Source organism: Phycodurus eques, chromosome 7 (assembly GCF_024500275.1).
Source record: "Phycodurus eques isolate BA_2022a chromosome 7, UOR_Pequ_1.1, whole genome shotgun sequence".
NCBI classification, from domain to species: Eukaryota; Metazoa; Chordata; class Actinopteri; order Syngnathiformes; family Syngnathidae; genus Phycodurus; species Phycodurus eques.
Window position 1 is genome coordinate 24,891,785 of NC_084531.1, and position 22,486 is coordinate 24,914,270.

Here is a 22,486-nt window from a genome sequence, read left to right on the forward strand (position 1 = left end):
ACTTCCTTTGTGGCGTCCTGGATGAGTCATTGCCTATCTCTCTTTTGGTAATCTTTGTAGGCCGGCCACTCCTGGGAAGGTTCACCCCTGTTCCATGTTTTCTCCATGTGAGGATAATTGCTCTCCCTATGGTTCGCTGGAATCCGAAAGCTTTAGAAATGCTTTTGTAACCCTTTCCAGACTGTCAATTACTTTATTTCTCAACTATTCTGGAATTTCTTTGGATCGTGTCATTTTGTTGCAACTTCTCTCTTTTGTCTGACTTGATTTTGTTGGGACAGGTTCTGTTTAAGTGATTTCTCAATTGAACAGGTCTGGAGGTAATCTGGCTTGGGTGTGATCAAGTGAAAATTAACCAAAACTTGTAATTAGCCACAATTAATTCATGATTTAACAAGGGGGGTAATTACTTTTTCAGTCAGGGCCAGCAAACTTTAAACCCCCTTAATAAATGAAATCACCATTTAAAAACAGCATTTTAAGTTCACTTGGGTTATATTTGTCTGATATTTACCTTTGTTTGAAGATCTTAAACATTAAAGTGTAGAAACTTTGCAAAAATCTAATATTTTGAGAAGGGGGCAAATACTTTTTCACGGCACTGTATCGCACATGTAATGATAATCACAGAAGTGTAAATGTATTTATTTGAGACATAGCAAAGGGTTTGCTGGTACTGCGCCAAAAACATGCTTCAAAAATATTTTTCACTTCAAAGCGTGTTGAGTTGATGTGTTTGCTAACCAGTGCATACCAGCAATTGAACACAAAATACAAAACAACTTGGAAGTCAACCAGAGTCAAAGATGGGATGGTGTTCAGTCACTCCCAGTGTTCTAGAGGTTTCACTGTTGTTGAATGTGACGTGAACTCTGGAGTGCAATTCAGACATTTTGAAGCATGTCAAACAAAGAAGAGAACAAAGGTAAAATGAAAGAAATTAATTTGGCCGAAACACAAAGTGAGAAACAGGATTGTTAATAAATGATTGTTAATTCTAGTTGCCTGATTGATTTCTAAATCTCTTCAGGATGGATGAATTACTTCAAAATAGGCAGAGCTAACAACTATTGTTTGTTCTCAATTCAAATGAAATGAACCCTCTCATGTAGCCTTCATCATGAGAAGAAATATTGTAGATTTGTGTCAGAGAAGGTTCCACAAGCAGGTGAAGCTTTGGCAAAATGTTTATTGTACAGCGATTTAAACTGACACAAAAAGACCAAGTATAGAAAAAAAAAAATCTGCCTAAAAAGGGACATTTATGGAGACATTCATAAGCAATTTCCTTGCCTTAAGAAGTGAACGACATCCAACGAACAACAAATGGCATTGGGTAATTCAATGTATTTAATAGCAGTGTTGTCTCAACAGAGCTTTTAAATCATTGTTTTTTTTGTTCTGTCATGACGCAACTGGACCTTTGTCTGTCTCAGAAACAAACCACAACAGATGTGGAAGTTCATTCTCATCTGGATATATTTCACCAGTTAGTCTTATTGTTTTTGTTTTATTTTGTAAATATTGCTGTTATAAACGGCAACTGTTATATTTGCTCCACACCCTCACCTTGACAGGAAAGTGACAGGCACTTTATTTATATAAAAAAAAATAAAAAATAATCTTACTGTACCTCATATGGACATACAGAAATGGAACAGAAATACATATTTTCACATTGTTTCACTAATACATACAAGGACACGAGCCACAAGACTATGGTCCCTTCTTAAAACCACAGAAGCAATGTGCAATAATAGTGTCTTGAGTTTAAAATGTCTTTACCACAAATAGTCAGGTTTTCCCTTCCAGCCTGCAAAAAAAGTGGCATTTAAGGAGTCAACAAGGTGTCATACCAGCAGAGCAAACATGACATCAATAGTATAAAAAAAAGGGGGACATACAAAATCTGTATATTCGCATTAAATATAAAAGACATGTTAGAAATAAATGAAAAAGTGGCATTTAAGGAGTCAACAAGGTGTCATACCAGCAGAGCAAACATGACAGCAATAGTATAAAAAAAAAGGGGGACATACAAAATCTGTTTATTCGCATTAAATATAAAAGACATGTTAGAAATAAATGACAGACCAAAGACAAAACAAGATTTCCAATAAACCTACAAAAAAAAAAAAAAATTATAATAATGGTAAATCCCACATTGTCACACTTTTAATTACAAATTCAAGTTTCATCTTTTCAACATTGCTGGAGGAAAAGTGTCAGGGCATAAAAGAATATTATGAAATGGATCGCTGATGCTCCTGACACGACCACATAAGGTAATGCTGTATAAATAGAACTATAGTTAAAAACGGAGCCTTATTTCACTGCCACCGATACGTTAAGAAAAATTATGTGCTTTCAAATATCAGGAGTTGATTGCTTGACATAACATTTTTTTCCCTTTTTGGACTTTTTGTCTGCTGTGGTAGCGAAGCTGGAGCAGTGATGTGAACAAATTCTCCCATTGGCGCCAAGAAGAAATGTGTTCATTACAGAGATTGTCTCCAGTCGTGTTCTTAAGAGTCTGGATTTCCTTCATCATGTGTAGCCACCTGTTGAGATACTTGTGCTCTTGTACCAATATGAGCCACAAACAGGATTTATTAAAAAAAAAAAAAAAAAAAAAAAAAAAAAAAAAAAAAAATCACATCCATGCAATCTGCCTGCCACAAGTCATCAAAAAAGTAAAAGGACATGTCATCAAAACATAGGCATTAAACAAATATATAGATATTACATTTCTTCCCACGTTTTAAAATAGTTGTATTCAAAATACATTAATTTTGCTTTTCAAGTCAAAGCTATGAAATTGTCTTTGGTCAAGAAAATTGTAAAATTAACCAGCTATAAATGTTACTGTACTGTACAGGTTTGAAAACTAAATCGGGATCATGTAACTGATCAAAATGTGGAAAGCTGATACACCAAGTATCTCGTAATCAGTTTCTCATTTGGAGAAATATTAAAGTGCTTTTGCATTATTTCTTCCCTCACCATGACATGCGAAAGAACCTCCAAAGGCAGATTGGCTTTTGTCCTCTTTACCTCGGAAAATGTACACATTTGTTCAGCGCTGGAAAGATGCTAAAACCTCATAGTGTTTAGGACAGTCCTCTTATGAGATCCATCCTCACAGCCGTTCATCTAAAACTGAGTGAATACAATTAAAATAGCAGCCTACTCACACAGCTGTGGATGTGAACTAAGAAGGAGGCGCTTTATAAAAGACCTACAAGGCTGTGGGAGACGACATACGGCATCAAGACGGTAACACCAAAAAAGGTGTCGATCTGGTTCTGAGTGGAGGAGAAAATCCTAAAATAGTGAACAAGTTCACTTCCTGTTCTTAGGATAGCTTCAACGCTGACTGGGAGTCAAAGCTCCTCCTTCTGGACACATGGTGGACTTCCTTTTCTGGGACTCCTGGAGGAGATCCACCTGTGTCACTGGTGTGTTCTCGCTGGTGTAGAGGCCAGGCCTGCTTAGGAAGTTTTTCCCACTATTGGGTTGTCCCTAAAAAATAAAGAGTGGAGTTTAAAAAAGTGGTTTTCTTGAGGGGAAGCCGCTATGCGAAGGAAGCTAAGCAGTGCCTACTTACAAACTGCCGTACTGCGCCGTGGTGTCACTTCGGATCTCATGTTGCCGCTGAAGCTCCACCATGATGTTTCGGAGCTGTTTGAGCGTCTGAAAAGTTTCTTTGGGCTCCTGAATGGTAAACTTGGAGTATTCCTCCTGTTCTCGCTGGGGGCCCTGGTATACAGCCATACTGGCACATGCATCTAAGTAGAGCGGATACAATGTTACATAATGCACTTTTAAATAGAGATCATTTAAATTTACTGTAATCCAGGAACAGGCCAATGTATTCTGCTGTCCTAAAATGCCAGTGCACTTTGCTTGACTGGTTTAAAATTGATGAAACACAACCCATCCATTTGATAGTATTTCTCATGTTCATTGTCAAGGGTGAGCTGGAGCCCATCACAGTTGACTTTGGTCGAGAGAACGATGTGTAAAAAAATCCTATGTGAAGAATTAATTAATTTAATAAGCGTAGACACTGACCCTCCATGTTCTGCAGCTTGGTGTCATTTGCAGAGAGGAGGGAGAAAATCCTTTCCGTTTCCCGATCACAGTCGATTTCCAGCTGTAGGTTGGCCTGCATGGTGCTGAAACAGTAAGTCAAGTTGAGAGACATCCAATGTTGGGAGAGCAGAGACGACTGAACACTCAAACTGCCCACATAGGCAACACAATCTGATGCATCTGTGGGCATGTTTCACTTTGTTGTATCAAAACAGACCTGACTAGCCATTTCTAAGATCATGTACTACTCTCCCCGCCCCAAAATAGGATTTCACTGTCATGAACAATTTTCCATAGAGTTGGTTTTGATCTAAATGGTGTAAACAACAAACCATAGGCAAGAGTGTGTCGATTTGTTGATGATGTGGAGAAAGACTCACATGGTGCAGGGCTTACAGCCTGGCGAACTGCTGCTTTGGCTTTTACAGCAATGCCAGGAGCCGCCGCTGTAGTTGGACGGATGAAAGGTGGCCAAGCGGCCCTCATTACAGCGACTGACTTGGCCCAGGACATCCAGCCACTCACAGGCTTCCACACAGTTTCCTGCCTGCATGTACAGCTGCTTCTCCGCATGAACCACCTGAAACATCTAACGCACCAGAAACATTTCCATTCTCAAATCAGATTGGTCGAATTAAAAAAACAAAAATCATTCTTCTTTTTAAGGAACAGTCACTTGTTATTAAGCAAACAATAACAATAATCGGAAGTCAGAAGGGAATGGGCTTACGTACATTTTTACGGGTAAAGGCACTTTCATCAAGTTTCTCCACTGCCTGGATATTTTTCACATTGATGATACAGACGGCCTCTTTCCCTAAGAAGCAGAATTTATTTCACCAGTTGTTTCAAAAACTCACATTTGATTTGATCTCTGTCTGTTGACAATAAAAGTAAATATGTATTTAATACACACAATTGTATGTTTTACAACTTATTGCTTTAACCATTTTTCTTTCCCTTTCCATTTAAAACAGTCACATTTTGATTTTCAACTTGCATATTTATTGCATTCAAATCAAATAAACACATTTGTCCAAAACAGTATACTGTAATAAAATAGTTTAAATTTACCTCACTGGCTCAGAGATTGAAGCCTAATTTGATGCCATCTGTTGGTAATATCAAGAATGACTCTGTGACAAAGTGCTACTCAATATGCAGAGGTGACCATCTAGAATCATTTTTGTCACTGGTCTCATTGCGCTAAGGTTCGATTCCCTCAGGGGGCCATTTATGACTACGAAACTCCTTAAATGTAAACTGACTCATTATATTTAGTATATAAGTATAATTATTATTATTATTATATACTCATTATACTCATAGATACAGTCAACATATTGACGAACAACTAGTTTAAAAAAAAAAAGGGGTTAGGTAACAAATGCTTGCAGTACTTAAACGTTATTAAACGTGAAGACAATTAACAATTTTGCCACAGATTTTAGCAAGAAACAAAGTCGATGATTTGTTTTAGCAGGCTGCATCAAATGACGGGCAGGCCAGGATCTCGAGTTTAACACCCGCAATCTAGATTAAACCGATAAGGTAAGGATGAAGAATATATATTTCTCACCTTTATGTTTGTGGTAGGAAAGCTCTCTGTTTGTCACTCGAAGCCATCGTTTTTTGAAGTTTTTCTTGCCAAGGCGTTTTCTCCCCTGGGCCCGTTTCTGTACTTCCCTAAAGAGTCACCAGCATGCCTTTCACTTTCAATTCACCTGCATATGCTGCTTCCTTCTAGTTTGAGTACAACTACACAGCCAGGATCATAAAGGAAGATGCCTTTTCAAACCCATTTGCAAAGTCGGAAACTACGTTAGAGGATATCAATTATTTAAATGAATGATGATGACAAAACTAGCTCCCAAATCCCAGTGCGACTGCTTGGCTTCACACAGTTTTAGAAAGAACCCTCACCCCTCCTTCAGAACCACTGCATCTTCCAAGCCACTTGACTCTTTGCTGACGTTTGAAGATATTTCATCAAGAAACTACAGGCAGAAGAAAAAAATTACAGTTCTTACACTATTAATAAGAAACAGAAGATGACTAAATAGAGATAGTCGAAATTTTTTTTTTGTTTTTACCTTTTTTACTTTTTCAATGCACTTATCTTCTTGGAATGATTTGAAGAAGTCATACATGTACGATTCTTTGAAACTAGACTGAAGAGGAGGAGAAAAAGAACAATCTCATTCCCATTTTTTTTCGCCCTTTTAAATTAAATTATTATTCCATGTTTTTAATGAAACATCTATTCTATGATTAGGCCAGTGGAACAACGGCCCTCATCAGAGTCCTTTAGATTTGACCATCAATATTACCTTCAAACTTCACTATAAATGAAAAAAAATTTCTGTTGCGATTATCCTCGCTAGGGTCGTGGGCGTGCTGGAGCCTATCCCAGCTATCTTCGGGCGAGAGGCGGGGTGCACCCTGAACTGGTCGCCAGCCAATCGCAGGGCAAATAAACAAACAACCATTCGCACAGCTACGGGCAATTTAGAGTATTCAATCAACCTACTTTTGTTTCTGTCACTAATTCTAATTACAACAGATAAATTTTGGCTTACCAATTTTTTGGACAAACTGCCCCAGCTGCCCAGCGTCTGGATTGTTTTTGAGATGAGAGTGAGTGTACGAGAAACGTCAGGATCCTAGAATTAAACATTAATTAAGAAAACTGTTCTCTTAGTATATTTGTCCACCCATTAGATGGTCATTTACAATACTGGTGTGGAGAACTTACAGGGTGATGTGAGCGGAGCTGGAAAGAGTGAGGAGAAAAAACAGCAACAGCAAAGAAGCGTAAGAACACAAAGCTGCTCACAGCAGAGTACTGGACATGAGGGTCAGCTGGTGAAAGACAACAAGAGTTCCCAAAACAAGTTAATGTGATCATCTTTATTGCATTATTGATATTTCTTGAGCTTGACACAATATGGAGCTAATTCTTTGGTTTGCCGAAGGTATACTTTATTATTATTATTCATCCATCCATTTTCTGAGCCGCTTCTCCTCACTAGGGTCGCGGGCGTGCTGGAGCCTATCCCAGCTGTCATCGGGCAGGAGGCGGGGTACACCCTGAACTGGTTGCCAGCCAATCGCAGGGCACATACAAACAAACAACCATTCGCACTCACAGTCATGCCTACGGGCAATTTCGAGTCTCCAATTCATGCATGTTTTTGGGATGTGGGAGGAAACCGGAGTGCCCGGAGAAAACCCATGCAGGCACGGGGAGAACATGCAAACTCCACACAGGCGGGGCCGGGGATTGAACCCGGGTCCTCAGAACTGTGAGGCTGACGCTCTAACCAGTCGTCCACCGTGTTTTATTATTTCTAATTCCAAATTATCTTTTCTTTAGAAATTACTTTTGCTTGTTGATCATCGAAACCAGTGACATTAAACTACCTTGTTCTGCAATTTAAGCGAGACACCATGTGAAACTAAAAATTCAACATTCCCTTTCTGTAATTACATTCTGATTTTCCAATGTTAAAGATCTGCACATGCCTCGGTTTCACTCGAATAGTTTTGTAGTTGTTTGAGATGCTTTCAAGAAGGACAGACAAGAGTATTCACCTGGAAAACGTTTGCAGGCCAAGTGTCTCAGTGACCTGAAGACAGCACACATTGATGGAGGGCAGCTGGCATTAGACTGAGTGATCGAGGAGAAGACTTTCTGAACGTAAACCTGCAGGTTCTCCTACAGAGAGAACAAGTGTATTTGTGTGATCTTGTAAACATATATTAGTGCTGCATTGAAAATAATAAGTTGTAATGCTTCGGAAATAGTCATGCATTGTACATAAATACATTGTAATTTAATAAAGTCGTAATATCTTTTGATGAAAGCTCACAATCTTAAACGCAAACGTGTTTTGAGCATTTTTCTAAAGACTCCCCATATTAAAACACTTCTGATTAAAGACCGTACAAGCCCCACAAAAAAACATTTTCTGTGAGCAGAGACACAAACATTTGCGCAATCACATTAAACTGACCATACCGATGATTGTGTTGACGTGCCAAAAGGTTTCTACTCATATGACTTTATTCTCATTCTTGTAAAACACCATGTTTCCTCTTTATTTTACTATTTGTAGTTTGGCACTAACACTCATCCGTAGCAATCAACTATCTAGAACTAGTAACAATGTTTCTTAGACGAGTAAATATTTACCTTGTTGACCTCCACATTGTCCCCTTCTTTTAGTTTATTGGGGTCAATCTCACATGTTTTATTGGATTCACAGATCTATGACAGGATAGAAAACTATTTGAGATATTTTGAAAAAAATGCCCAAACAAAATGTATTGTTCTAAACATCACAGCTGTTTTTAACTGCACTTTAGAATATACTGTGCAGTGAGAATTTCATCTCCAACTTTGGGTGTGTGTGGCGTGTCTTCTTGTACCTCGTCTATTACAGGCTTCAGCGTAACAGCTAGGTAATTCTTTCCCACGATCTTCATCATGTCATCAATGCAGCGCGTTGCCAGTGAGTTGCCACGGAAGATAGTGTTAGCCTCCCTGTATAGACAAGAATGATTGTGGTTTTGACTGCTTCACATCGTTTGTTTCAACTTTTAATGTTTTCCAGATTTGGATTGGATTAATTAATTACTCTAGACAAGTGAAGCATTCAAAAACTTAACACGCAATTTCCGTTGTAGCTCTCAAGCCACTGGAATAGTGCTAAAATATACTGAATCATGAACGGAATTACCAGCATATAATAGTATGTATATATATAAGAAAAGAATAATAAAAAAAAGAACTATTAAGGAGTACAAATGCAACAATATTTATCATGTTGAGGATGGCACTACTTGTTCTGCATGTGTGCAAAGTTCTCACTGAGTGTTGTCCAACTCCAATGCTGCCACAGCAGAGACAAAAGGCACAAAGCGACTGTGATGCAGGAGCAGTCGAACCGTGGGCAGAACGGCCTCGTATCGCTCTCTGCAGATGTCCCCCAGGATGTGTGCTGCTGACGCAGAGATGGGCTGAAAGGATGCAAGAGTAAGAGAAGAAGGTAGCTGAAAGGAAATACAATGAATTCACTCTGTGGGAAAGGAAACTGGTGAAGAAACAGATATGTGAAATTCAAAAAAAAAAAAAAAAAAAAAAAAAAAAAAAAAAAAAAAAAATGGCAGTGATTGTATTAGGCCAAAGACAGGAAAGTTGCAGCAAAGTCTTTCACAAAAGAATTCTAAGGCTTCACATTACCCTACCTTCACATCAGGAGATTTGAGCAGCAAGTTGCAGAGTGGTATGTAGCAGGCAGATGGCAGCACTGTGTCTTCTACGTAGGCCAGCTTTAACCGCAAGGATCCCAAATCATCAGATTTGGACTTGTTTCCGGTCCCTTTAGGTTGAAGAAGATACCTAATAAAACCAGAGATATTTTGTTTATTGTGATGTGAGCACAAACCAGTTTACAATCAATCTTTAATCACATGTGCTGGGGTGAGAGTTCAGAAGGCTCAATATGTTGGTGCCTAACATTACAGAGGTAAACAAGACAGGCACTATATATGTATAGATATGCAATATAGAAAAACAGGTCTGAAACTAGAGAGCGAATGACTAACCGGATTCATCACACTTGGACACACGCAGAATGTATTAGCGTACATGGCTCATCAATCATTATGCAGTATAATTTACATCATCTAAGACAGTCAAAACATCAGCTGCATCCAATAAAGGACACTTTGTGATACAGCAACCCTGTGATTGACTGCCGATTTGTAAGAAGTGCCCCGCCCATGGTCAACTTGCATATGCTTGAGCTGTACAAGACTATGCGCAAGATGAGTGAAAATTAATGATAGTAAAATCTCAAATGCGACCATATATTTAATATCAGCTACTCATAAATGTTTTTTTAAGGACTAGGAAATAAAGTAGTTGATATCCCACCTGTGTGCTATGAATCACACATCTTTCTGTGTCATCTGTTAAAAACAAGCAGTCATTCCAGTAAGACTTGATAGTTGAGTTTTTTTTAATTATGCTATTAATGGGTGGACGACTGGTTAGCACATCTGCCTCACAGTTCTGAGGACCGGGGTTCAAATCCTGGCCTTGCCTGCGTGGAGTATGCATGTTCTCCCCGTTCCTAAGTGGGTTTTCTCCGGGTACTCTGGTTTCCTCCCACATTCCAAAAACATGTGTGGTAGGTTGATTGAAGACTCTAAATTGCCCGTAGGTATGAATGTGAGTGCAAATAGTTGTTTGTTTCAATGTGCCCTGCAATTGGCTGGCGACCAGTTCTGGGTGTACCCCACCTTTCGCACGAAGATAGCTGGGATAGGCTCCAGCACAACCGCGACTCTCGTGAGGATAAGCGGTACAGAAAAGGAATGGATTCTATTAAAATGGTATAATGTTTGTGACTGTATTTTAACAATTTGAAGCACTTTGTGAGCTCTCTCTGTAAGAAGTACTATGTAAAGAAAATGTACTTACTCTTGTGATGGTGATTGAACAAGACAGCGGGACTGATTAGTATTCACATATACAGTAGGTGAAATACTTAAAATTGTTGAAAAACAAAAAACATAAGTCTTCAGTCAAAGCAAATTTGGGCACAATTCACATTTTAATAGATTACTGTACCTAATTACAATTTCCCTAATTTTCATTGGTCACACTGACTGAGCATTTATCTTAGAATTCAACATAGTTTGGTATTCATGTATGTTTTCAAAACTTGTGTTGTGCAGACGATTTGGATTCATCAAGCATGCAGCTTATAATATTTAAAATCATCCCCATAAGCCGAAGATTTAGGATTCATTGGATTTGTATGGTGTTGGTTCTGATTGGTTAAAGCAGCTTTATCACCAGGGGAACTGTGGCAGATGTCAGAGGGTTTTTTGGGGGATTTTTTTTTTTTTTTTTTTATCTGTATGTGATTACTAAATTTTGACTCAGAGCATCAAAATGTAAACAAAACAAAACGGTCAATTGTATTCCCTTTCCATTCAACTTGATTAAAGACAGTAGGTGTGACAGCAACTTTAGACAAAACTGTCATGCCCTTTTTAGTCACAGCTGTGTTAGCATCAATAACTAAATCTATTGTTCGGTTGTTTATAAAAAGGGATGCACAGGCTGGAGTCTGGGCACCAGACAACACTGGGACATTTGGATTCTGTTTTAATAACTATAGACATGCTGGTTTTCATTATGGTATATGCTGACAGCAGCATGATGTAAATACATCAGCCTTTGACATGCTAAGTACTTTTGTTCAATGTCATCCTTACCAGGCTTTGTGGCTGTGATTATTTCGCAGGATCTTGACGGGTACCCTTGTTTCCCCCAGGAACACATCTTGAGCAAGATTCTCATTATTCCACAAATCGACTCTGCAAAGGTACAAGATGCAAGTAGAGTACGGACATATGCCAAGTACATACAGTAAAGGCAAATTGTGTAAGATGCTGCATGTCACAAACACACAACCAACCCATTCACAAGGCGCCTTAAAAATTTTAAATTGTGGATTCAAGAGTGCTTTTTGTCTTAGTTCAAATAAGTCAATCAAATAACCATGCAACAGTACCACTTCAAATCCAAACCTCAAAACCATGCAACAAGGTTTACCTTTAAATTAATCAAGTCTTACCCCATGTGCTATGGGTCCACTGTTATTGAAGCCCCACAATTCCTTAACCAGAAACCAAGGCTCTCTATCAGCACAGTGCATGCTCGATAAAATTTATCAGTACGTAGGTACTTGTTGTAACATAGCAGCAAGTGATAGTAAATCTTTTATTTTGGGAGGATATACAAATGTAAAGATAGGATAAAAACGAACAAACTTGATCTCTAGTTTTTCGATGTCTTCTTCCTCCACTTGGAAATGTGATTTTTTGGAGTAGCTGCTGGACCGTGTAACCTGAAGATGAAAATGGCTTTTATTGAACTTAAACTTACTTATTCAACAAATTAAACATTCTAAATGGAACATTGAAACCTGCTAAGACTAGACTGCAAAAGTTTTCAAATTGACCTCAAAGAAGAAAGTCTCTTCAAAAAGAGGGTTGCTGGTTTTCTTCTTGACCTTTGTTTTCTTTTGGTCAGACCTGTGGTGAGAGAACATGTTACATTTAAAAAAATTGCACAAAAACACATGCTCATTTTTAAACTGCAAAGGTTCCTTTGACTTAAAGAGACCAAAATCTTTCTGCAAACTATGCTGCCCTTTTCTGCTGGGTATTTTTCTTAATTTTTGTTCTATATAATTTGAGAAGCAATTAATGATAAATGGTAAATAGACTGCACTTATATAGCGCTTTATCTACACCATCACTGTGTAGTGCTTTACAAAGCCTCACATTCACTCATTCATACACCAATGGGCAACTGCTGCCAGGCCCACTGGAAGCAATTAGGGTTCGGTATCTTGCCGAAGGACACTTTGACATGCGGACAGTTGGAGCCGGGATTCGAACCGGCGACCGTTCGGCCACTGGACGACACGCTCTACCGATTAGCCCACAGCCGACCCGTATGAAGAGTGAAGAAACTGTGTCACAAATAGACAAACTTTTAGCATTTCTAAATTTCAATATTTTCATCCAAAGCAAGACTTAAACCTACAACCCTATGACAGAGCCACAAATGCAGTTTATTATTACCAGTCTTTCACATTTTGAATGGTAAATAGAAAACTGATTACTCAATTGCTTGTAAACAAAAACCTTGGTTTCTGAAGTGTTTGCCCACCCATCAAGTGTGACATTAGCAGTGGCTCATTTGCATAAAACAGGAACACCCCATTAAAACTGGCCAATTTCAACAGGGCTCTAAAGAGAGGTTAAAAGGTGTGCTGTGATTCTGGATAATTTTGAGGAAAGCATGTCACGTCATGAAGACATCTCAGAAGTGTTTCAAAATTGTGAAAAATAAACAAGTCCCTTTTAACAAACAATTTGATAAAAGTTACCTGGCAGGTCCAACTAGTGAGACGGTGGCATATGGGTCACAGATCTGACCACTGATTAGCGGCAATCCTTGGCACTCTATTATTCTGCAGATATCGCAAAGAAAATGCAACGACAAGTGTAAACAACCATTATGCAACCCCCAAAACATTAACACATTGTCTATTGACTACTTTGTGAACACATTATTCAGGATTAAAAAGCCGTTATATGGCACCAGAACAGCAAAAGTAACCTGTTTGCCACATAGTGAGCCCACATCTAGTTTTATGACACTGCACACTTCTGTTGTTTGTCATCAATGGAGTTCTTCAGTAACATTTCTTTACAATAAACCCTCCCCTTTTATAGTTATACATAGTGGAAAATTAAGGTGACAGCAAGAATAAAGATTTCACAAAACTAGATAACTATAAAGTAAGTCATGTAGAAATTAAATCTTTTGTTTTGGAATATTTATGGTTACTGGAGTGTTTAGTCATCATTTTGTTCCCCCATTGAAATTAGTAACATATTTAAAAATTCCTCCTAAGGGTAACCTTAATGTACAGGTGTACCCGAATGTGAATGTTAAAAAAAATATATAATTAAAAAAATATTGTAAGGAGAATGTATTAATAAAGTGGTAGTGCGGCCGCCAATGTCGCTTTACTTATGTATGACACGTGTGGCTCAGGGACCGTGATTTCTTTCAAAGGTGTTTCAGGTAAAAACAAACAGACACTGTAGGAACCATAAACAGGATGTGGCTGCTAAGCAGGGGTCACTTGGGAGTAAGAATGAATTCAGCTCTTCACTAAGTGAGGCCAGAGGGGAGAAGACATGCCGAGGGGAGGCCAGGTTATTTGTGCACAATGTTTCTCGGTGCCATGGCAATATTCCCCCAAGTCTCCTTTGTCTATTTCTTAATCCACCACACTACTGTCTGCTATGATCACCTCAAGTGATTAGTCACACTGTGAAAGCATGACTTGCAGATGCGTGCAGTTTATGAGCTCAGACCTATTTATTTTACACCTGCAGTCATCAATGCATGTGGATTGGAGAGCTGACAGTGAGCAGGTGACAGTTTAACCAAATAAACTGAGTGAGACAGAATGACAGCTAAAGAAAATCACAGCGCTTGCAGGCTTCCTGCCCAGGCACCACCATTTCCTCCTCATTACCCTGTTTTCCAATTATGAATGGGGTAGTGCAAACAATATGAAATAACTGAATAAGATTTGACTAGCGCTGGGGGGGGGGGGGGGGGGGGGAAGATAAAATAACATAACCCATGTTTCACATGGACGCAGTGTTAGGCCAATGATAAACTTTGCCAAAAACGACAAAGTCCTTTTTAAGACACTGTCATATGTGTAATGTACATATAACGTGTTAAGTATCACTGAACTGAATGGTAGTTAGCGTTTTTGACCAAAAATGGTAATCGCTAGCACGCTAATCCTAATCGCGATTGCTAACCGTTTAGCGGTCTCAAATCCTGTACACCAAATTTAAACCATGAATTCAGTACAAACATCTGCAGTTGAAAGATTTAACTCCATACCTCATAAACAAGAATACAATGCATGTTAGTAGTAATAAATAAATAAATATATTTTTAAAATTGTAATAATTGGGGAGGGGGCCATTATTATTCAATCAATAACCAATAGGAAAATAGATTCTAAAAAGATTCGATAGTGACAGCCCTAGGTCTGACCATTACTCACTCGCATGTTTTAGAGACTCGTACTTTAGTGGGTGCTTGCCTCTGAACATATCGGCCTCCCACGTTTAATATGTTTAATTTAAGATGTATTATTATTATTGTTTTTGTTATTATTATTATGAGAGTGGTACTAGTAGCATGTTGTTAAAAAACATCAGCAAAAGGCAAATTTAGGAATTTGTTCTTATTCTAAAAATACGACAAAAATATATATATATTTTTTTTTATCTATGAACACCATACAACATAACATTACTAAATAAAAAGAAAATATGACACTTTTTACTGCTTACACTATATATTGATATCTGATACAAGATCTGAATCAAATAATCTGCCTTAACAAAGATACTGTCAGAGGTATTACTTCAACAATATTTTTCTCACAGTACAATAATCATATAATAAAATAAATACCCCTCTGACCGTATAAATCAAAACTGAACATTACCTTTGCAAAAGGCAAATACATTCAGCTCTTATATATTGATATCGTTATACTGTGAAAGTGGTCAAAATGTTGGAATGCAACATATGTCAGAAAATAAGGAAAAAAATTGATCATTGTTTTCCAAAGTAAAAGCCAACATTTACAAATATTTTGATTAAACTCAAAAGATAAGTCTGCTTCTATATTTCAATAGGTAGTGCTGAGAGACTGAAATCAGAGGATTTGCACAATTTTATGTTTAACAACAGCTGTAAATTAATAATCGATTATCAAAATAGCTGTTGATTAATTTGATGATCGAGTAATCGATTGTGACACCGCAAGTATTGAGTGTACTGTAAATACTCACTGCACAAGTAAATGCTGACCCACTGAGCCGTTCTCTGTGATCACTTCATTCAGTCTCATCTCCAGATGAACCTTACCCTGTTAGACAGGAGGACAAGGTCTGGCTGTTGAAAAGTTAAATCAGCGAGCTATGATTCAGTGTTGAAAGTACTCACTGCTTTTATATTTGAGTCCATAAAATAGAATGGACGCAATTATTCAAATGTCACTTGTATCCAGACTTGTCAGGCAGTAGATTAATCATTTAAAAAAGTAAAGTGTGGTTGAAGAATTTATCTAATTGGTGAATATCATTCTTACAACCTTCTTTAGTATATTTTATTTTAGTAACGATTGTTGTTGACTACGTGTTTGACCTGGAACACAGCACTACCTCCTGTTAAGTGTCAGTTTTTAATGTTACAGGAGGTACAGTGTGTATGATAACAGCCACCACAGCTGTGGATTTTGTCATCACTCACAAAGATCGGATGTGGTGAAGGCGTTCGGAAGTGCCAGAGAGCGAGAGAACAAGTTAAAAAAAGAGTGAGAGACAAGAGAGAGAGAGAGAGAGAAGGAAAAGAGTGTGAGCGATAGAGACAGAGAAGGAAAAGAGAAACGGAGACAAACAAGACGCCCACACAGATGCACCCTGTCTCTGCAATTCAGCACTTAGCAACATTTGTGAACAGTTATTTTATTGCATGATTGAACTTGAAGCCTGTGTAATGTTAAGCACTCTAAGTATTCAAACAAGTAAATGACAAGAAAATTAAGTCACTCACTAATAACTGCTTTTAGTGAATGTGACACAAAGATACTTTGTCGTATACTGTTCGTTGTATTATTTTCATTATCTGACTTATTTGAATGTGAACAAACGCAAAGATCCAAATCAAAAGTGGCACCTCGATCGATCTCTTACCAATGCACCTTTGCAGTTGAGCGTGCAGTTGAGCGTGTCTGTGAGTGAATCAGTGAAGCAGCACATACCCAGAATAGTCTGGCGTGGGCTAATGGCAGTTTAAGTCAACACGATAGCAACACCAGTACAGTAGTGGTGGTGTGCAGACCACAATAACCACTTTGATAAAAAGAAATACAATATACCGTAAAACAGAGCAACTCACATGCACAGCTTATGTACCATTAAAACTAGAACAATGTCCTGTTCAGCAACCCAAAAAATAAATGACACAGAATTCTTAAACCTTACTGGAAATGTTTGCAATTGTTGCAAACGAGCGACTTCCCGCTTGTATAGTTGCGGTGCTGCAGGCTGTGTGCGTCCTGAGGAGGGAACTTTATTATCAATCGCTTTAGAGTGGGGCATTCAAATTCAAACCAAAAGTTTTACAAACACAGTCAAATTGGAAAGGTTACACATTTGTGAGAAAATGCTAAATACAGTAAATCCTCCAAGACATCTACCTGAACTTCTGAGTTTGGGTCCACAGGCTGAAGGCTAAACCAGTGCTCCTTCCCTTTGTATTTACACAAGTCATCCTTTCGAATTGACACCTTGCCTGAAAAGACAAAACAATAATGCATTCAACTATAACGTCACTAACTAAACTAGGAATATATTGTGACTTACCAACTGGTAAATCCCTTTGGAAAACGCTCTTGGCATATATATAAAATGATAAACACTGAAATGGCCGTGGGATCTCAAAGTAGAAGTCCTCACCGTAGAAAGGGCTGTAAGTAAAAGTAAATTTACAAACATGATTCCAGCGTTGTTGTAAAAAGGGAATATGTACAAATATGTACAGTACAAGGTGTTATGTGTTGGAGATTGTAGCCCAGTTAGTTTTACCTTGAAGAGTAATACTAATGGGGATAGTAATGAGTTTCTTTTTCAACAGGAAGTTCTTCATTTAACTGCCTAATGCCATTCATTGAAAACAGAATTAGGGATGGGCACAGTAATGAAATCCTTTATTTATTTTTATTCTGCGGAACTAATTACCGGTTTTTGTTTTGAAACAACTGAGGCAAAATGGAAGGTAGTGCCTGGCTGCAAGCAGAGGCACTGTTAATTCAGTCTTAACGAGTTTGTTGTCCACGCTAAAGAATAACATGAGATCAGCTATGGTGAGCTACAGCCACGCTATGGGAGCTGCTCCAGGCAGCATTATTCTGTTCAATACAACACTGCATTGAAACAGAAATTCTGAAGGTTTGTCACATCAAATATAATAATTTTAGAATCATATATTTCACCATAGTTGATCAAGGACAATAATTCTGTACTTTCAGCTGATAAAAACATCTACCATAATTAGAGACGAAAGTTGATTTTGACCTAAGCTTGATAACTAAAACCTTTGTAATGTTACAGTAATATGTTACTGTATCATGTTAACAGAAGGTGGACGGCACAGGGAGTATTAATGACTCATTGTAGGGAGGATTGTTATTTCTGTGGTTAGAGCTGGACTGGAAGCATAAATAGAATAAACCATAGGCAAGCAGGTCACAACTAGCTTCACATTATAGTTACAGTCCTTTACCCATTGAAGCAGGGTTGCAGGTGAACATACCTAACTCCCTCAAACAGTGGTCCCCATCTAAAGGATGCCATGCCCCAATTAGTCATGGGATGCACATCTACTTGGACAAACACTCAATTTGGCTCCTACTTTTCCTCTCAGGAAAAAAATGACAGGTTGAGCCCTAGGTGATGTAAATACCTTTCCTATGGCTGATACCACAACACACACCACGTGCAGAGTGGACATGATATTTGTAAAGCTGAAGCTTATGGTGGAGTTTAAAGAGAAAATACTGCCGCATCCAGTGTGTAGCAAACTGTAACAAAGGCAACTAAATATTGCAACATTGACCCGAAAAGAAACAGGGATTGTAAACAACTAAACATCTGATCTACAGTAGCAAGTGTGTCTCACTGGTGTGTGTGTGTGACTTCATTACAATTCATAAAACTAGTTAATATCACTACATTCTCTTCTATTATATTTTTATGACAATATTTTACAATATAATGCTATGTTTCTTCATTAAAAATGTAAAAAAAATTTTTTTGGGGGAGTACTGGAATGGATTAATTACATTTCCATTCATTTTATTGGGGAAACATGTTTTGCGATACGGGTGTTTTGAAATGACAGCATGGTCACGGAACGCATTAAACTCGTATCTCAAGGCACCACTGTATGTTTTGATTTATTTTATGTTATTTTTTAAGCAATACAAAAGCCTTGCAGGAGCTGGCAAACAGACAGCCCACGCATCTGTGCCATTTCATTCTGCCAACATCACTACTTCACACCGAAGACCATCAGCTACACAGCTTGATGTGACACAACCGATTGTAGATTAAGCACTCTGCTGGCTGCAGATGGATCATCTGTCTGACACAGACTCAACAATTTTGCTGGATAAAGTATTCATACGTCAAAGTATTATTGCAATGCAAACCATTTTTAAGTCACTAAATCTGGGAATAAACCCTGTAGTCTGATGTGCAAAAGCCAATGAGAATCTAAAATGCAATGTGATTGACAACCCTTTATTAAATCCTTCATTGTTGTAACTTATCCCCCCCAAAATGTAAATTAGGTACTTCTACTGAGCAAACCTTGTACAGTCCCAGCATTCATACTTCCTCCACAGTGCAAAGTACATCATAGAGGATGAACTATCAGACATTTTTATACTTAGTTTGGACAACACATCCAGTATACGGGACCTACTCAGCATCAAGCAAAAATGTGCCTCCCGGTATGTCGTCCCCCATTCTGTACACACATATTATCCATAATGCTCCTGAATCATCTCTTTTGTTATCATAAAGGCTTCTAAATAAATTAGGGAAATAAAAGATACAGTATGCTGCCAAAGGTAGTAGCTTCCCTGAAAACTTTAGAACATCAGATGTAGTAACCAAATACAATAGGGACCGTGCGGGAAACAACTAAAACACAGAGGGATACTAAGAGTGAATATTAACTGCTTTAACAGAGGTAGAGGTAGTAGAGAGAGAAATACAGGGGTGAGCGTGGGAGGACACACTTCCTCAGAGTGTAAAATTCTTTCAACCAGCACGGAAATCAGAAGAGAAAAAAAACACCTAGAGAAGACCCATGTTACAAGTTTCCCCTGATGCTTCATTAAACCATTTTAAAAAAACACAACACTGCACATGACTGTGATATGGTTTGGATAAAGAGCATTGTTTCTGAAATAAATAAATGTGTTACTTAACTGTAGTATGTTTTCTAGGGGGACACAAGAACAAGGGTGAGGGGCATGGAAAAGGTCGCCAACCCAGTCATACAGCTACTCAATTTTAGACAAAAATATAACATTGCAGGGTAGAAACCACAATCATTATTATTACCTGCTAAATTAAAAATGCATGCATGTTGATAACCACAATTAATTCCATATTTCCACATGCATTATGCAATATGCACGTAAATTCAAGTACAATTACAGTGCAGTTGTGCTGCCTTAAAGGCAAGTTGCTAATATTCTGTTTTACAGACAAAATAGCTGTTATTGGGCCCTGTCAGAAGAATGGAGAAAAGGAAAAAATAATTGAATCAAACATACAGTTATTACACTGTAATATTTCATTTTTGCCCTACAATGCATTTGGAATGCCAACTTAAAAGGGCCCATTAAAATGCCATTAATAATTTATGTTCTTAAGTTCAATGGACACAGTAAACAGGTAAACGAGTAAGCATCAGGTTCCAGCTGACCATAATACCAAGACATGCATGATAATATATAACAAATAATAATCATTGAAATTCTCACATTGTGTAAAAGACAACTAATTAAGGTTAAAAGAGACTTCATGTACGGTATGTCTTAAATATATGAACCAGCCCATTGTAAATACAGTCAATTCTCAAGTTTAAATAAACAAAAACAAATGCTTAGTTTAAATAAACAAAAACAAATGCTGAGTCCATATTTTCGTATTCGAATGAAACGAGTCAATGTACTTTTTTTATTCTGTCAAGCGCCTTTTACCTGTGGATTCACAGAGAGCTCCATAAAGATAGTGGAAATAAATAAATAAGTGGGGACACGGCTGACGGAGGCTTGCTGTTAACCTAGCTGTCCAATGAGCAGCATGGATTCAATGGAATCGGAAATGGGGCCATTGCTATTCGCTGGAGAACGCGACCGTGGTGGCAGATTTAATGGGAGAATGTTGATCCAACACATCGTGCTGTGAAACTACAGCGGCTAGGTAGCTAGCAAGCTAACTAGCTAGCAGGCTAGCTGGAAAGGCGGCAGCTTGGTCTGCAAATATTTATAGCACCGGTGACAAGCGCAAAACAGACCCAGCTAAGATTCCACACCTGTGGCCAAGATACGGCGATGGATCTTCGTAAAAGTAAGCCATTTTAAACAAAAAAGAAAACTTTTCTTAACGTAGACGTGGTAGCAAAAACATACCAGTCAAAAGTCAAAACGTGCCCGTGTCCTCTCTTACTGGTTCAATGGATAGTTTTCAAATAATCAAATTGGACTTCTCATTTGTTGGACTATAATTTTGGAATAGCACAAGGAGCAAAAAAAAAAAAAAAAAAAAAAAAAAAAAAAACAGGAAAAAAAATTGCTCATTTCCATCGTCACGAATAACGAGTTGGGAAAACTACCCAGACTCCGAGCACTAGTATGTACAGAATAATGTTTCGCATAGTCATGGGTAACAGGGACCCAGGTTAATGTTGGAATTCCCAGCATGCAGAACTTAATTTGCTTACCTGACACTTTTGTCAAACACCTTGGTTCTGAACACCTCCTCCTGATCCAGACTGATGGTGCAAAAGGTACAAAGATCCCTTTGTCGATTTGGGCCTGAGACTGGACCCAGGTTTTTAGCTTCACCTGCATCACATTAAGAAGTATATCATTACCACCTCTAACCACAAAATTTTAAAATGTATTGCATTAACTTCTGTCCTTCAAAAAAGCATGTCATAATTTGTCTATATTTGTCTATTGTCTAAAATTGGGATATATAAGGAGAGGGAATAATTGATTTATTGAACTTTAAGAAATGAATGAATGTGTAGAATTGATAAATCGCATCTTGAAGCAACTTAGGTAAAACTGAGTGCAGTACTTGGCAGCAAACAGCAGAGGTGCTGTTGATTTAGTCATCACAAACCAAGGTACACACAAGGACAAATTTTAAAGCCAATTGCCACCCCCTTCTAATCAGCAAAAACCTGATGAGGTGATGGCTAGACAAGACGATACTGACAGATTATCTTGTGGTGTGAAGTGTCTTATGAGTGATTTGACCCTTCCCAATCTCATCAGAAAAGAGCTGTGGTCAACAATCAAATGTTAAGCATTTTCAATATCTTATTGTATGGAGTCATTACCGAGAACATACAAGCCATGGACTCAGCGTTGCGGTGTGTTGTTAGGTGGAACGGAACAATAGCCAATCACGTAGCAAAACACTGAAGAAGCTGGAGACAACATATAACCTAGCTGTTGCTGGTTTTTTATTCCCTCTGGATGCTCTATTATACGTTGCTAGTCAGGCTACATCACGTCACGCTCGATCGTGCAGGACTTCTTGTTTGGACGACGAGACTGATTACCGATGGCTAAGTGCAGTGTGCTGTGTTGGTCTTTTCAAAGTAGATCAAACACTATAAAAACAAGAACACCCATAGCAATCTGTAATTGTCACATATGGGGTGGCTCAGATTTTAAAAATCTGTTACAGATTTTTTTATTATTTATGTGGGAAGCACCCTCAAAGAACAACATGACATCATGTAGAGGAAGTTGAGCTACATCCACACACACATCTGCTCTGCAACTCCACTAGCATTAACACTGACCATGAAACAGAAGTTCAGAACATTCAAAGAAATTCCACTCTCTCATTAGAACTATTGTAAAAGTACAGTACA

The 22,486-nt window shown here is 38.1% G+C and overlaps 1 protein-coding gene across 3 annotated transcripts in view; it reads right to left on the reverse strand.

Annotated features, from left to right (window-relative positions):
• Window positions 1-2,658: 2,658 nt before the first annotated feature.
• Window positions 2,659-22,486, reverse strand: part of LOC133404808 (ras GTPase-activating protein 2-like) — a 41,582-nt gene continuing 21,754 nt past the window's right edge. The window contains exons 5-27 of one of the 3 annotated variants that reach the window (XM_061681141.1): window positions 21,317-21,440; window positions 17,161-17,264; window positions 16,995-17,089; window positions 15,586-15,662; window positions 13,074-13,157; window positions 12,138-12,210; window positions 11,947-12,023; window positions 11,389-11,490; window positions 9,346-9,499; window positions 8,969-9,117; window positions 8,527-8,641; window positions 8,291-8,365; window positions 7,690-7,813; window positions 6,851-6,957; window positions 6,675-6,758; window positions 6,189-6,266; window positions 6,019-6,092; window positions 5,675-5,781; window positions 4,830-4,912; window positions 4,476-4,684; window positions 4,075-4,178; window positions 3,608-3,788; window positions 2,659-3,522 (exon numbers count right to left, since the gene is read on the reverse strand). In XM_061681141.1, the coding sequence (XP_061537125.1) occupies window positions 3,492-3,522; window positions 3,608-3,788; window positions 4,075-4,178; window positions 4,476-4,684; window positions 4,830-4,912; window positions 5,675-5,781; window positions 6,019-6,092; window positions 6,189-6,266; window positions 6,675-6,758; window positions 6,851-6,957; window positions 7,690-7,813; window positions 8,291-8,365; window positions 8,527-8,641; window positions 8,969-9,117; window positions 9,346-9,499; window positions 11,389-11,490; window positions 11,947-12,023; window positions 12,138-12,210; window positions 13,074-13,157; window positions 15,586-15,662; window positions 16,995-17,089; window positions 17,161-17,264; window positions 21,317-21,440 (2,411 nt within the window). In that variant the 3' untranslated portion in view covers window positions 2,659-3,491. The other 2 variants (XM_061681142.1, XM_061681143.1) reach the window with 2 other exon arrangements.